Source organism: Chiloscyllium punctatum, chromosome 39 (genome assembly GCF_047496795.1).
Source record: "Chiloscyllium punctatum isolate Juve2018m chromosome 39, sChiPun1.3, whole genome shotgun sequence".
Classification (NCBI taxonomy): Eukaryota; Metazoa; Chordata; class Chondrichthyes; order Orectolobiformes; family Hemiscylliidae; genus Chiloscyllium; species Chiloscyllium punctatum.
In genome coordinates, this window is record NC_092777.1 from 14,699,431 (window position 1) to 14,715,743 (window position 16,313).

The 16,313-nt window shown below is 41.4% G+C and overlaps 1 protein-coding gene across 2 annotated transcripts in view; it reads left to right on the top strand.

The window, feature by feature from the left end:
- The window catches only part of spata20 (spermatogenesis associated 20), a 356,120-nt gene that overhangs the window by 24,614 nt on the left and 315,193 nt on the right, over nucleotides 1–16,313 (top strand). For both annotated transcript variants that reach the window (XM_072558226.1, XM_072558227.1), the window contains exons 4-8: nucleotides 2,513–2,667; nucleotides 4,492–4,635; nucleotides 5,216–5,417; nucleotides 10,713–10,843; nucleotides 13,517–13,621. In XM_072558226.1, the coding sequence (XP_072414327.1) occupies nucleotides 2,513–2,667; nucleotides 4,492–4,635; nucleotides 5,216–5,417; nucleotides 10,713–10,843; nucleotides 13,517–13,621 (737 nt within the window). The remainder of the gene's footprint in view (nucleotides 1–2,512; nucleotides 2,668–4,491; nucleotides 4,636–5,215; nucleotides 5,418–10,712; nucleotides 10,844–13,516; nucleotides 13,622–16,313) is intronic.

The following is a 16,313-nucleotide window of genomic DNA, read 5'->3' on the forward strand; positions in this document are numbered from 1 at the left end:
TCAGAGAATATATGATCTTAAGGGGACTTGGCTTGGATATTGGGATAGATATTTCCTCATGTCGAAGACACTAAGAACTTAGGTGATAGTGTTTAAGAATAAGAGGTCAGAAATGAGGCAAAACTTTTTTTTATTGAAAGGCAAAGCAGACCCGAAGGGCCTACTTCTGATCCCAAGTTCAATGTTCCTAGAAATGCCAAGCCACTCTGCGGGATAAACATTTCAAAGTGTATTAATGTACAGAATATAAGTGTTAGTGATAAGGCCAACATTAGCATTTATTGCCCATCACTAATTGCTGCAGAGAAGTCAGCGGTGAGCTGACATCGTAAACCATGACAAACCATAGGGGTTCTCTCACTGCTGTTGGGAAGGGAGTTTTAGGATTTTGATTAATCAACATTGGAGGAACATTGATATATTTCTCAGTCGGGATACTGTCAGGACTGGAGGTAAACTTAGAGATTCCTACGTGCATTCTGCCTTGTCATTGGGCGACATGGTGACTCAGTGGTTAGCACTGCTGCCTCACAGCACGAGTCCTGGGATCAATTCCAGCCTTGTGGAGTTTGCACATTCTCCCTGTGTTTGTGATGACTTCCTCTGGGTGCTTTGGTTTCCTTCCACTGTTCAAAGCTCTGCAGGTTAGGTAGATTGACCATGCTAAATTGCCCATAGTGTTTAGGGATGTGTAGATTTAGGTGCAGGGGAATGTAGAATACTAGGATAGGGGAATGGGTCTGGGTGGGATACTCTTCGGGTGGTCAGTGTGGACTTGTTCAGCCAAATGCCTGTTTCCACACTCTAGGGATTTCTATGATTATTAAAATATTATATATTTATTCAATGTGGTTGAGGGATAAGTATTGGCCAGCATACTAGAGAGATATCCCGAGTTTCTCGACAAAATTGAGATTTTCTAAACCAACTTGAAAAGAATGGAAAGGCTTTGGCTTAATATCTCATCTGAAGGATGCCATCTCTGACAGTGCTGTACCCCCCTCAGTAATGCAGCAGAGGGTCAGCTTGGATTTTGTGATGTCTGTAGTCTACACCTTAAAAGTCCAATTTCTGAGTCAGGCCATGCACTGAACTACATTTGGTTATAAAAGCCGGTGAGTTGGAGGAAGTTAGAAGTCTAGACGGACTTGATATGTCATGTTTCAAAATCCAACAGTGAATGAAAATTCAAGTTTGGATAATGAATGTTAATTTTAACTAGTGAGCATGTAAGATGTCATATTTACAGTTTAGGATTGGAAAACCCAGAGGATTACTTACCACCGTAGCATTAATAATTTTGGTGAAGGACTAAGCTTACAAAGGAGAAAAAGGGAGTGATGAAAGCTATGAAGGCAGCTGGAGATTTTCTATCAGTCAACTTGTTAAATGATCCTGCTCAGGTATAGCGGCAGTTGAAAATGTGTTGCTGGAAAAGCACAGCAGGTCAGGCAGCATCCAAGGAACAGGAGAATCGACGTTTCGGGCATAAGCCCTTCTTCCTGAAGAAGGGCTTATGCCCGAAACGTCGATTCTCCTGCTCCTTGGATGCTGCCTGACCTCCTGCGCTTTTCCAGCAACACATTTTCAGCTCTGATCTCCAGCATCTGCAGTCCTCACTTTCTCCCCCAGGTATAGCGGCAACATTGGTCTTGTGTGAAATGAGGCTTTAATGTCGTTATGGAGAGAAAAGCAAGTGGTGTGCAATATAAGATCAAGAAATTGGGCTTCTTGCAGGAACTGTGATGATGGAGCAGAAAATGAAACTAAAGACATTAAATGGCAGAGATAGAAGTTGTTATCAGGGGTTATTGGAGATTTTGAGAGACACGAAAAAGCCTCCATGACATGTTTGAAAGAAAACAGATTCTCATTATCCCATTGAGGGAATGGAACAAATTAAGAGAAGCTGATTAGCCAATCATGAATGTGTAAAAACCTGGAGAACATTGGACATTAATTGGAAAACATAATAGGGTGAGAAAGAGGAGACAGTCCTGAAGCACTCTTGTGTTGATGAAATAACAACCAGAGATGGTCTCTTCCTCACTTGCGCTGTTGAATTATTCACTGGATACATATTCAAAACCAGTGGGGGGGGGGGGGGGTCACCTGACTTTATTTTAAAAATACTTCTAGATTATTTCCTATTATTTCATCTCATCTTTTTATTTTATTAAATAATTCCTTTTTCCATTTAACTCACACCCCACAGTTATAATTATTTTCATCTTGTTGTGAAAATGTTGGAGCTAAGGTTGTAACTTCTCGACTTCACTATGGCAGATATCATTTCAAACCAAACTGGGCAATAGGAATGTACTACCCTCTCATCAAAAGGGTGAGAAGCTTTGACTGCCTTTCCTACCAGTAGGTGAAAGGAAACGGTTTGGGTTCTTGTGGGCTTACGACCCTGCTCTTCCTCTCCCCCTAGATTTCTCCTTCAGTCTTAATGACGAAGCAATGTGTGTGCGTCCAGTACATTCTTTACTCTGGTTTTGTCTTTTTTCAGTTGGTTACTCTACGTGTCACTGGTGCCATGTTATGGAACGGGAATCATTTGAAAATGAAGAGATTGGCAAAATCATGAATGAGAATTTTGTTTGCATCAAGGTTGACCGAGAAGAGCGACCAGATGTTGATAAAGTTTATATGACGTTTGTCCAGGTGAGCATATTGTTTAATAAAATACTTGAGTTTTCCCTACCAACTCCTTGTGTTTCATCAAGTTTCAGATGTTCAGGCATCCTTTAGTCAGTAAATGCATGGATTGTATTAGATGACTGAGCATCAGGAGACAAGCAGAAAATAACACTAAATGCCTTGCTCTCAGCTATCTGCTTCAGTGTTCTAAATACAGCAATGCTATTTCTTTAACATTTAACATATTTTGCACTTTAATTTGGACTCTGGGAAGTCAGCCAGCAGGCCATCTCAAGCTACCTTGAGATCTTGCATATCCATTTAACAGGCAGGGGACAGCCAGAGTTTAATGTCTCCTCTGGAAGACGGCAGCTTTGACATACAGCACTTCTTCAGTTCTGCACTGAGTGCCAGCATCCGTATGTCCATTAGCCCTGAACCCACATGCTCCGCTTCTTGCTACAGTAGCTATCTTTGAGTCAAGCTGACAGTTACTCCCTATGACCATACGGTTTGGTTTCTTTTTAATGCTTTTAAAGAATCTTTCAGTTTTGCATTAGAGTGTCAGCCTAGATTTTATGCTCGTCTCTGGAGTGGAACTTGTATCTGTTACCTGGTGATTCTAAATTAAGAGTGCCACCCGCTGAGCCACAGCTGACATTGTAAGTGACAAGGGAGTGGCATAAAGTTGATTGCTTGCCCATGTGATCCTAAAGTTGAAAGCAATGTTGTAAAGCAAACGCAATGCTCTAAAGTCCCTTTTTTCAACTATCAACTCCCATAGTGTAGCTCCCACACAAACCCATGGCTACAACCTACCAAGTGGTGAACCTACCAAATTACAGCCAGCCTACTTTTATTTAGATCTGCCTGGCTAATTATTAGCATATTATGAACCGTCAGCTGCCACGATGACAACTATTTAGAGGCTTTAGATTAGGTTCCCTACAGTATGGAAACAGGCCCTTTGGCCCAACAACTCCACACCGACCCTCCGAAGAGTAATCCATCCAGACCCATTTACCCCTGACATATGCACCTAACACTATGGGCAACTTATCATGGCCAATTCACCTGAACTGCACATCTTTGGATTGTGCAAGGAAACCGGTGCATGTGGAAGAAACCCACGCAGACACGGGGAGAATGTGCAAATTCCACACAGGCAGTCACCCGAGGCTGGAATTGAACCTGGGACCCTGGTACTGAGACGTCATCAATGATTGCCCAAAGCTTTGTACCATCTCTAAGATACAAGTCAAGAGTGGGATGGAATATTCTTCAATTGCCTCGAAGGGTGCAGCTTCAGTAAAACTTTATGCTTGACATCATTCAGAACAAAGCAGCAAGTATTGCTGGTGTTACCATTGACTAAAGCTGACAGTCATCCTTTCTGGCCGCAGCAAGGAAGTGTGTCTGAGCTGCTTCAATGGTCACATTCATCTCTCAGTCAAAGGTTGTGGTTCAAGTCCAACCCTTTAGCATAAAATCTAAGAAGAGGAGCAGGGTTTCTCCTGACTGATACTTGCTGCTCAAATTTGATTATCTAGTAACTTCATTGCTGTTGTGGGAGTTGGTGCATGCAAAATTGATTTCTGTAAATCTTACAATCCCACAGTGGCTACCCTTTCAGAGGGCTGCAATGTTATTTCTCATCTCCTGAGATCATGAAAGATACTGTATCCAAGTCTTTACTTTTTTTCTCTTCAAGTCTCTTCTCCAAGTAGTTTTGATAGTCTTTAATGTGAAGTGGAATTTGCATGAGCCTAAATCATCATAGATTTCTGTCCAGAACAACTCTTGGACTGGAGCTGTAACAATTCCTGTTTCCTTCCTTTTTGGCTGCAGGCGACAAGTGGTGGGGGTGGCTGGCCAATGAGTGTTTGGCTAACCCCTGACCTCAAACCTTTTGTTGGAGGGACTTATTTCCCACCTGAAGATGGATTCCACCGATTGGGTTTTAAGACGGTGTTGAACAACCTGGCTGAACAGGTATGATATACATTGTTTTTAAATGGTGTGTAGAATAGGCTGGTCTTGTACTTTTTGAATCCTTGCACATATTTATTCTAATTCAGTAAGGTTAACAAGACATGTAGAACCAATGTGAGCAGGTGGAGTTGAGGTATAGATCAACAATGATCTATCCTGGCAAATATATATAATGTTAGGTGGGTAAACTGCAGGTTGCTTTCTTGATTCATTGGATAGGTAGGAAAACTTTGCATAACTTTCCTTATTTGCAAGTTTATTGTAGGGGACTTGGCTGCTGAATCAAATGGGTTGAGGCAACTAAGGTAAGGGATGGAAGTAAAACAAGAAAAAAAGCATAACTTATGAGAAAACCTGTTTATTTCATGTTCTGTATTGCAAAGAAAGAGCTTAATTTTGATCTAAGATTGCTGAAACTCAGTGTGGATACTAACCATTAACCAATCTTCAGCAGAAAGTGTACTTTTTAAGCCAGTGCTTAAACCCTGTGTTTCATAAGTTAGGCTTCTTATTGAGACTTGCTGGACCATTAGAGCGCTTTAAATAGTTAGAAATTCATGCTCTAAAACATTTGCTTTAGTGGAAAAGAAACCGGAAGGAGCTAACTGAACGTAGTAATAAGATCCTGACAGCTCTGCAGAAAGGGGTAGAAGTGAGTGCCAACAAAGAGGCAGTGCCTCCGTCATGTGCCCGGGTGATGCAGAGGTGCTTCCAGCAACTGGTTCATTCCTACGAAGATGAATATGGAGGGTTCTCTGAGTCTCCAAAGTTCCCGTCACCAGGTGAGAAATAAAATTTTATTTGAAATTCTGCTTCCTGCCTTTGAATGGTCACAGGAACAGCAACTTGCATTTACGTAGCATTTTTAACATAAGAAGATATTTCAAGACTTTTCCCAGAAGGATAATCGGGCAAACTCTGCAATGGGATACCTTAGGAAAGGAGGAGAAATTGGGACAGTGATCGAAGGCTTAGGCAAAGATCAATTTTGAAAAGGATGTAATGGAGAAGTGTGAGAAAGAGTGAATTGGGTTAGTCTAATGAGTTAACGTTGAAGGCAAGACTGTCTTAATGAGGTGGCATTCGTTTAACTGGGCCTTTTATTCAGTAGAGTTTAGGAGGATGAGAGATGATCTGATTGATACATATGCAATTCTGACAGGTCTGGACAGACTAGATGCAGCGAGGCTGTTTCCCTGATTAGGAAGTCTAGAAAGAGAGGATACAATATCAGGATATGGGGTAGACCATTTAGGACTAAGATGAGGAAAACATTCTTCACTCTAGGCATAATGAACCTGTAGTGTTCTCAATTTGCTGTGGAATCCAAATCTTTGAATATATTCAGGAAAGAGAAAAATTTCTAGATTTCAAAAGCGTTGAAAGCAGTGGGGAGAAAGACAGAATATGCCATTGAGATAGAGGATATATTGAACAGTGAAGCAGAGAAGGGCTAAATGGTCTACGTGTGCGGTTTTAATGTTTCTAAATAAATGGACTTAGTTCATAATTGCTGCAGCAGTTTCCCTACTTGCAGTGATTTTCCTTCTTTTTCTGAAGGTGCTGACTCATACTAAATACACTGCCAAAAGCATTGACTCCACTCTGGTGTACATCACCCATGAGACCATTCTTTGAAATCCTGGTCTTTGAACATCAGTGAGATCTTCATTCGCAGGGGCCTTGGCATTAAGTCACATTGCACATATGCATTAATTTTCCAGTGGGCATTAGAGGGTGATTTCCTTTCCCCTTTCTCTCCTACCTCCTCTGACCTTGAGGCAACTTGGTCAAGATCATGTCGAGCTAATTCAGCTCAAGGATCGATTTTAAAAAAAAGGTATACTTCTCAGCATGCGTTACACACCCTGAGTGACTATTGTTAAATAGCCAAAAGCAGCATCAATTTGCGTGCCATAAGATCTTGTGAACGTACATCAGGCAGATTGCCAACTAATTGTATTGTTGGCTGAGAGAATTCCCTGCTTTTGTTCAGATAGTGGACAAGTCCTGAACTACCAGATCAGACATAGTGTTCAGGGATGTGTAGGTTAGATGGGTTAGCTATGGGAAAATGAAGGGTTCTCGGGATAAGAATTGGGAATGGGATGCTCTTTGGAGGGTTGGTATGGGCTCGTTGGGCCTAATGGCCTGTTTTGCATACTGTTGGGATTGTATGGAAAGGCAAGACTCCAGGTTTGACTGAGGGATGTTTGCTTTGAGGCACTGTGGATGCAGGGATAGTAGTGGAATTGATCACAGTCTTGATGCTGAAGAAGTTTGCAAGCTGCTCATTTATTTAAAATAGATTGACGGGACAGACATGGATCATTTAAAGAAGGACTAATAGAAGACGCTTTTGGAAAATAACTACCATGAAGTTTTGACAGCTGTACAATTTTGCCTATCCTCCCTGTGTTCTCCTGTCTGTTTGATCATCACTTGTATTTTCTCCGTCACCTGTTCTGACTCTTCGCCTAACACTATACCTGATTCAGAATCCTTACCCTCGTCTATAAACCACCACCAATGGCCTTTCCCTACTTTGTGTCTGCCATTGTCTCCACTTTTGGATCTCAGCCTACACTCAGGTGTTACTAAAACTTGTCTATTGTACAGTTGGAAAAAGCATAGTAGGTCAGGCAACAGCCAAGGAGCAGGAGAATCAACGTTTCGGGCATAAGCCTATTGTACTTCCCACACCCAATACTTTTGTCTTTGTGGAAGTGAAACTCAATAAAACCTCCTACTTCCCACACCACCTTCAAAAGCTTCACCACTCCTCTTTTCTTCTGCAGTATTGGTTAACTTTCTTAAATCTCCTGTGACAGGTACACTTATCAGCTGTGCAGTGCAACGTTAGCCTTAGATGAACAGAACTTAGTTCAAATTAAACTGTGGCCTCTATGCTTGCTGATCTTCATTAATTCCTGGTGTGCCAATGCCTCACATTTTAAAACACTCAGCCCTGTTTTTAAATCCCACCATGGTCTTTCCCCTCCCTACCTCTATATCCTCCTCTAGTCCTACAAACCTCGGAGATCTCTTCTCCTCTAATCATGGCAACTTGGCCATCTTTACTTTTACTTATTGCTAGAAGCTAGTTGCATTTAGCTGTCTAAATCTTAATGTTTGGAACTCATTTCCTAATTCTCAGCCTTTATATCTCTCCCCTCACCCTTAAGACACTCTTTAAAACCATTTCCTTTCACCAAACCTACAGTTGCTTCTCTTAATACCTCTTGAAAGGTTCAAGGTCAAATTTTGTTTGATTATCCTCCTGTGAGATGCAGTGGAAAATTTTACTTTGTTAAAGGTGCTGTATAAATTCAAGCTGTTGCTGGATGTTTTATTTTACAAAAGGGACTAAATATTGCAAGTTATTATCAATTATTTCAATCTTAAAACCAATGATTTACATAAGGGTAGAATGTAATGCTGCATCATATTTAGAGCCCATGTGTAATTGTGAATGTTCTTTGCCTTATTGCACTTAAGGACAGATTGTACTTGCCCCTGGCTGTTGCTTTATGTATGATTCTTTTTGCCACATACAATTTGCATGCTTTTTGCTCGGCAGCAGCCAGGGCTGTGAATAACTGCTCTTTTCCTTGACTTTGTTTCTTTCTGATTGATGTTATTTCTGTTCAAACTCATTTGACTGTAAGTAAAAGAAGAGGCCTTTGGACATAAAATCTGGTGCAGAAACTTCCAATTGTGTCAGGTGGACTTGGCTGAAAACTAGATCTGAATAGCCCTGTTCTGTAAAGCAGTATTTGCTTAATTTTTATCATCACTTTGTGAACAAGGGTGCCAAGGCTTTCATCTTTTAAAAACAAAAGGACCGCGAATGCTATTCTGCATCGAAGCCTAAAGAATGCAGAGCATTTTACCTCTTCTGACCCTTTTTGTTCAATAATAATGTCAGTTTTATAAACTGTTTAACACTGTTTTATGTTACTTATATTCTTTCCATCATCAAGCACTACTGGGAATGCCTGCCCCAAGCTAACCTAGTGATGTCTTACCTCAGTTATGCAGGCTACACCTAGACTATTGCATGCAGTTTTGGTCCCCTTATCTAAGAAGAGATATACTTGCTAAAGAGGGAGTGCAGCAGAGGTTCACTAGGATGATACTGGGGGTGGCAAGACTGTCTTAATGAGGTGGCATTCGTTTAACTGGGCCTTTTATTCAGTAGAGTTTAGAGATGAACTGATTGATACATATGCAATTCTGACAGGTCTGGACAGACTAGATGCAGTGAGGCTGTTTCCCTGATTAGGAAGTCTAGAAAGAGGGGATACAGTATCACGATATGGGGTAGACCATTTAGGACTAAGATGAGGAAAACGTTCTTCACTCTAAGGATAGTAGGTCTGTGGTGTTCTCAACCTGCTGCGGAATCCAAATCTTTGAATATATTCAGGAAAGAGAAAAATTTCTAGATTTCAAAAGCGTTGAAAGCAGTGGGGAGAAAGACAGAATATGCCATTGAGATAGAGGATCAGCTCTGATCATATTGAACAGTGAAGCAGTGAAGGGCTAAATGGTCTATTCGTGCGGTTTTAATGTTTCTAAGTAAATGGACTTAGTTCATAATTGCTGTAGCAATTTCCCTACTTGCAGTGATTTTCCTTCTTTTTCTGAAGGTGCTGACTCATGCTGGGTACACTGCCAAAAGCATTGACTCCACTCTGGTGTACATCACCCATGAGACCATTCTTTGAAATCCTGGTCTTTGAACATCAGTGAGATCTTCATTCGCAGGGGCCTTGGCATTAAGTCACATTGCACATATGCATTAATTTTCCAGTGGGCATTAGAGGGTGATTTCCTTTCCCCTTTCTCTCCTACCTCCTCTGACCTTGAGGCAACTTGGTCAAGATCATGTCGAGCTAATTCAGCTCAAGTATCGATTTTAAGAAAAAGGTATACTTCTCAGCATGTGTTACACACCTTGAGTGACTATTGTTAAATAGCCAAAAGCAGCATCAATTTGCATGCCATAAGATCTTGTGAACGTACATCAGGCAGATTGCCAACTGATTGTATTGGCTGAGAGAATTCCCTGCTTTTGTTCAGATAGTGGACAAGTTCTGAACTACCAGGTCAGACAATTCATCTGTGGCTGCCTTAGTTACTGCTGATCTCTTGGTGTGGCATTGATTTGCTTCATGCAAATCTGTCATTTTCCATGGGAAATTACTTGTAGGACATTTCGACTGTGTTTAGTGTTGTGTCATGTCTCCATATATGAACTGTTTATAATTTGTCCAAATATAGTAGTATACTGCTAACCTTTCAGGATTTATCTGATTTAAAAATCTGTAACTCTATTCATTTTAGTTGAAGTGATAGCAGAGATAAAATGTCTGTCATAGCTTTCCTTTTCCTCAGAAATATGTGGTGGGGCTGTTTTAATTTGTAAGTGCTGCCCAAGACTGTTATTACATTTGGAGCATTTAGCAGAATGTATGAGATTAATTGAGCAGGTGGTTGACCGGACACTGGAGTTTTAGACAACTGAAGATTGAAAGGAAAGTAGGTGAGGGGTTACACATTTTTGAGGGCTTTTAAAGTTTTGAGGATGGTACAATTAATTTTGATTTCAAAATTGGGAAGAGGCAGGTGTATATGGAAGGGCTAGTGCAACAAATGAAGAAGGTCTTTGGGAAGGGTAGAAGCAACATAGAGAATTGTCCCCAGTTTTCAGAAAATAGGAGAGAGCGTTACAGGTTTTCAATGGAGAAAAATAGAGTTGTAGAGTCATACAGCATGGAAATCAGCATAACTCATCCTAAACTGAACTAGTCCCATTTCTTGCAATTGACCCATATCCCTCTAAACCATTCCTATTCATATACCTATCCAAATACCTTTTATAGAGTCAGATTTTGGAGGATAAGCTGAAAGAGAGAGTGACTGACTGAATGGTAATATCTAACCCCCTGGGGAATACCAACTCTCTGTAGTTTGGATAGATCTCATATATCTCCTATATTATGGGGGACTGGAACAGTGGTTAATTGATTATCTCTGGTTTTCACAAAACTGCATTGCTTTTCCCCTAACAGTAAACTTCAATTTTCTGTTCCGTTTCTGGGCTTTGAACAAGAGTGAAGAGAAAGGAGCCCAGGCACTGCAGATGGCTTTACACACACTGAAAATGATGGCTCTTGGAGGAATTCATGATCACATTGGGCAGGTAGGAGAGCTCATTGTGGTGTGAAGGTAGCTTTCTAGAAGAGGTAATGGGGGAGGATAATTGTGGGTTTAATTAATATAAGATGGTTCGGCTGAGTAATAACCATATGTTGGTTTGAAAGACAGACCTGCACAGCAAAGTGTCATCAACAGTACTATAAAATGGCACTTACTCAGCAAAGACCTCCCTGACACTCAGTTTGAGTTTAATCAGGACCACTTGTTGCTGATCTCATTGCATTATCAAAATATGGACAAAAGTCCAGATGAGCTCAAGATAGCTGTTGTCATCAGTGGCATGAGGAATCCCCTAGAAAACTGAAGTCACGGAGAATTGGAAAGGTGATACTTCTGATTGGTTGGAGTCATAATGAGCACAAAGGAAGATGGTTGTGGTTATTGGAGATCAGCCACCTCAGGGGTAGGGTATTTCTGCAGGATTTCCTCAGGGTAGTGTTACAGGTCCAACTACTTTGAGTCACTTCATCAATAACCTTCCACTGATCATAAGGTCAGACCTGGGATGCCCACTGATTATTGCAGGATGTTCTTTGCTATTTGAGACTTCTCGGATACCGAAGTACTCTGTGTCGATTTTCAGCAAAACTTGGGCAACATTCAGGTTTGGGAAGTTAAGTGGTAAATAATATTCAAGCCACTGAAGTAGGAGGCAGAGACCATGTCCAATGAGGGAGAATCTAACTATTGCTGAGACAGTATCGTGGGGTTATTGACCAAAAACTGAACTGGACCTCCCACATATGCCGTAGGAATTCTGTAGCAAGGAACTGCCTTTTGTCTTGCTGAAGCCAGTTCACGATCAGTGAGGCACAAGTCAGGGATGTGAATGAATACTCCCACTTGGCTGTATAAGTGCATTTCCAACAATATTCAAGTTTGCAGATGAGATAGGTAGAGGGTCAAGTAATATTGAGGGAGTGAAGAGGCTGCAGAAGGTCTTGGACAGGCTAGTAGAGTGGGAAATGAAATAGCAGATGGAATATAATGGGGGAAAGTGTGAGGTTATACATTTTAGTAGGAAGAATAGAGGTGCATACTCTTGTAAACTGGGAAAGGCTTCAGAAGTCTGAAGCATTGGAAGTTCTAGTTCAGGATTCTTTTAAGGTTATCTTGTAAGTTCAATTGGCTGTTAGAAAGGCAGATGCAATGTTAACATTCATTTCAAGGGGGCTAGAATCCAACAACAGATGACTGCTGAAGGTGTAATAGGCTCTGGTCAGACTGCATTTAGAAAGATTGAGAGTAGTTTTGGGCTTTTTTCTAAAGAAGGATATGCTGGCATTTGAGGGGGTCTGGAGGAGGTTCACAAGAATGATCCTGAGGATGAAGGGCTTGTTATATGAGGAGCGCTGAAGACTCTGGGTCTGTACCGTGGTGGAATTTAGTATGGGGGGGAATGTTATTGAAACCTCCAGAATACTGAGAAGCCTGGGTAAATGGACATGGAGAAGATGTTTCCACTAGTAGGAGAGATTAGGACCAAGAAACATAGCTTTAGAGTGAAAGGTAAGGGAACCTTTAGCCAAGGCATGGTGAATCTGTGGAACCAATTGCCACACGAGGCTGTGGAGGTCAAGTCATTGAGTGTCTTTAAGACAGAGATGGATGGGTCCAGATCAGTAAAGGGGTGAAAGGTTACAGGGAGAAGGCGGAACTAAATCAGATGGAGCAGACCTGATGGCCCAAATGGCTTAATTCTGCTCCTCTATCTTCAGATCTTGTGGTCTATAAGGCTTGACACCATTCAGAACAAAACTGTCAGCTTGATTGGCACCACATTTACAGTTATCACCACCTCCAACACTGATGCTCAGTGACAGCAGTGTGTCCAATCCATAATATGCACTGCAGCAATTCACTAAGGCTCCTTCGATATCACCTGACTACGACTTACTTGAAGGACAAGGGCTGCAGATACCTGGGAACCTACCGGCTGCAAGTTCCCCTCCAAACCCCTTTCCGTCCTGACTTGGAACTATATTGCTGTTCCTTCAGTGTAGCTGGGTCAAGATCCTGAAATTCCCTCCCTTATAACATTGGGGTTAACCCTATATTAAATGCACTGCAGAAGTTCAGGAAGGCATCCCATTGCCACTTTTTCAAGGGCAACTAGGGATGGGCAATAAATGCTGGCTCAGCCAGAGACACCCAACGTCCTCTGAACAAATAGAAAAAGAAGCACTGTTGTATTTAATACTGGAGTGAGCTGAGTCAGTGGGACTGAACCTCAGCGTGGAATATGCACTTTTTCAAGGGTCGGAGGTGGAAATTCTGGCTGGTGGTTCAGTTGAATATATTTTTATTTGACAGTATTTAGTGTTTGGAACCATGACAGTTCATGTTGAGCTGAAAGTGAGCCTTTTCTTTGCTCAAGTCTATACGTTAGTCTGCATTCCTTGGAAACTCTGTGGTTCTGCCAGATTTAGGCCACCTATACCCAGTCTCCAATAGTTGTGGTGTTCACTTCAAGTCTCTCATAATAAAGATACACTTAATTATATCGTGCCTTTAATAACCCTCAGGGCAGTGCAGGTCAATGAAGCACTTTTGAAATGAGTGGTGTCAGAATGCATTGTAGGAAGTCACAGGCATTGACCTTGGCCTATACAGTGTATTTTTGTTTGAATGGTAATGTTGTTCTGCTCTGCACTAGGGTTTTCATCGCTATTCCACAGATGGGAAGTGGCATGTTCCTCATTTTGAGAAGATGCTGTATGATCAGGGACAGCTGGCTGTGTCCTATGTGGAAGCTTATCAGGTAAGTGAAAGAGAATGCTATCCATTCTCTGTTTTGCTCTCTTTAGTGACATTTACGGGCATCAATGTGAATGCCATTAAGTATAGGGAAAAGAATATGTCTCCATTTTGGTCGTAACTCTGGCAGACACCCAGGGTGATATAGCATAGTGTTAGGTACAGTGTAAAGCTCTCTCTACGCTGTCCCCATTAACTACTTTTGGGGCAAGGACAGCGTGGAGTTAAATGCGGATTAAATCTCTCTCCATGGTGTGGGGTGAATTTACTGAAGTTCTATGAATCTACGACCTTCAGGAATCCTCAAACTGATTTACATCATAACTTTGAAATCAAACTGGAATCACTTAAACCCAAGCATCATCATCTCATTAGACCCTAAACTCTTGAATTCCATCGTCAGCTTCTGTGAATCTGGACTGCTTGTCAAACATCTAATTTCCTCCCCAACATGTACAACTTTCACTGCACTTCCAGTCATGTCTACCGTTGCCTTTTGTTTAAGCTTGGTGTCAATTTTGACTGATTATACCCCTGTGAGGCAAGCTGGAACAGCTTCTTTAATTAGGAAGTGTTACATAAATACAAGTTGTCATCTAAATGTGTCCTGAGTTCACAAATCTCTCTTATCCCAAATGTAAGGAAGTGTTCAATCCTCTGGGACAAATATCTGTGGATTTCGGAGGTAAAGTATCTCAGAATAGTTCATGTTCTTGTTTTAAAAACTGCTTAATTTTATTGTTCCTTTTAAAATTAGTGTAATGTAATTGTGTTTTTAATAATGTGAGAGGCTATATTTACTTGCTCCAATATTCAAAGGACAGATTTGCAGCAGTGTATGCTGGAGTTGCATATTGGGACCAAGTCAAATTTCAAACATAGCTGACTTAAAACATTTAACTTTCCTGGTGTGAAAAGCTCCAAGAAGTCCTTTAATGTGGGGCAGTTTTTTAGATTAGATTAGATTAGATTAGATTAGATTAGATTAGATTAGATTACTTACAGTGTGGAAACAGGCCCTTCGGCCCAACAAGTCCACACCGCCCCGCCGAAGCGTAACCCACCCAAACCCCTACATGTACATGTACATCTACATCTACCCCTTACCTAACACTACGGACAATTTAGCATGGCCAATTCACCTGACCTGCACATCTTTGGACTGTGGGAGGAAACCGGAGCACCCGTTCTGAAGTTACTGACTCACTTAATGTTGGTAGTTACACAGAAAATGTTAAAGTATTGAAAACCCATTTTAACTCCCAGATACCTATTAAACTTAAGCCTTAACTCCTTACTGATGCTGCTCCCACTCTCCCTAGACTTGACCTGAGCTTCCCTCTGGTGTCTTGATTCTACTTGGCTCACTTGGCCCCGACTTTTCCAAAGTGCACTCCCTCTCCCTGCCGGTATCTATCTGCCACCCTCCATTCCATTCCCTTCCCCTCAAAAATAATTGTGCACAATTTTTCTTATACACTGCTCAAGTACCTCTGGTCTTTAAACAATTTAACCCTCAAAATATGGTAGTGAAAGGGACATGTCTTGGCCTACAATGTTACTCCTGTGCTGATAGATTTCTCCCTAGTTTCCACTGGTAGATGCCCTTGGGACAGTCTAGCCTAGGAATTCTGGCTGGAAAATTCTCACTGATAAGTGGATAATTTTTAAAGAGGATTACTGTTGGTTGAATGTGTTCTGACAGTAATTGGTATCTCTGGGCCAAGGTGTTAGAAATTTGCGATGCTGAACATTTCTTTATTGTAGTCACCAGAGGGTGCTAGTGACACATGAATCCTAGTAATGTGACTGAACTGGGTGAACTCCAGAGGATAAGCATCTACTGCGATGTCTGGTTCTTGCTGGTTTGATTTTTGGTTCTCAGTTGCATATTTTTTAACAAAAGATTAAAAAAAAATCTTATTTCTCCAACCTTGTTTCTAAAAGGTTTCAAATGTCCCAGTCTATGCAGTTAATGGCTCATATCTTAGTCAACTTGACAAGGAACAAGACAGTCAGGGTTTTGAATTTGTCACATGTAGAATGGTGCTTATCGTACTGGCTGTAACCCTGTGCTGCCCCTTTTGTAGCCCCAGTCAGAAACCTCAGCTGTCCAGCCTGCTCAGGCTTTGCCTGGGTTGTTCAGGGGAGGCCTGCATCATAAAGTCAGGAATTCGCATCCGCCTTTCCAAAAAAATGGGCTGTTTACCACTGCTGCAAATCTCCATTTTAGTGCAAAGGGATGCCTCCAATAATCTCTATACAATCCACTCCTTTGTTGTCTTTTAACAGCAGGATGGCCGAGAGGAGAATAGACAATGTGGAGGATTGATTATAAAGAAATTAAGGGATTGAAGAAAGCATGAGGATATGCTGACTATTAACATTAAGCAAAATCCAAAGGCACTTTATAATTATATTAGGGGCAAGAGAATGACCAGGGAAAGGCATGGGCCCATTAGGAGACAAAGTGACAATGTGTGGGGAGCTGAGATTTTAAATGGTTACGTAGCATCTGTATTGATGGTAGAGAAGGCTGATTATAGGTATAAAAATCAGGGAGGGGGACTGTAATATACCTGAACAGCTTCGCATTGAGAGAGAGAGAGAGAGAACAAGTATTAGTGGTTTCGGTGGGCTTGAGAGTGGATGAATCCCTATTACCAGGTGAGATCTATCCCAGGCTGCTGTTGGAG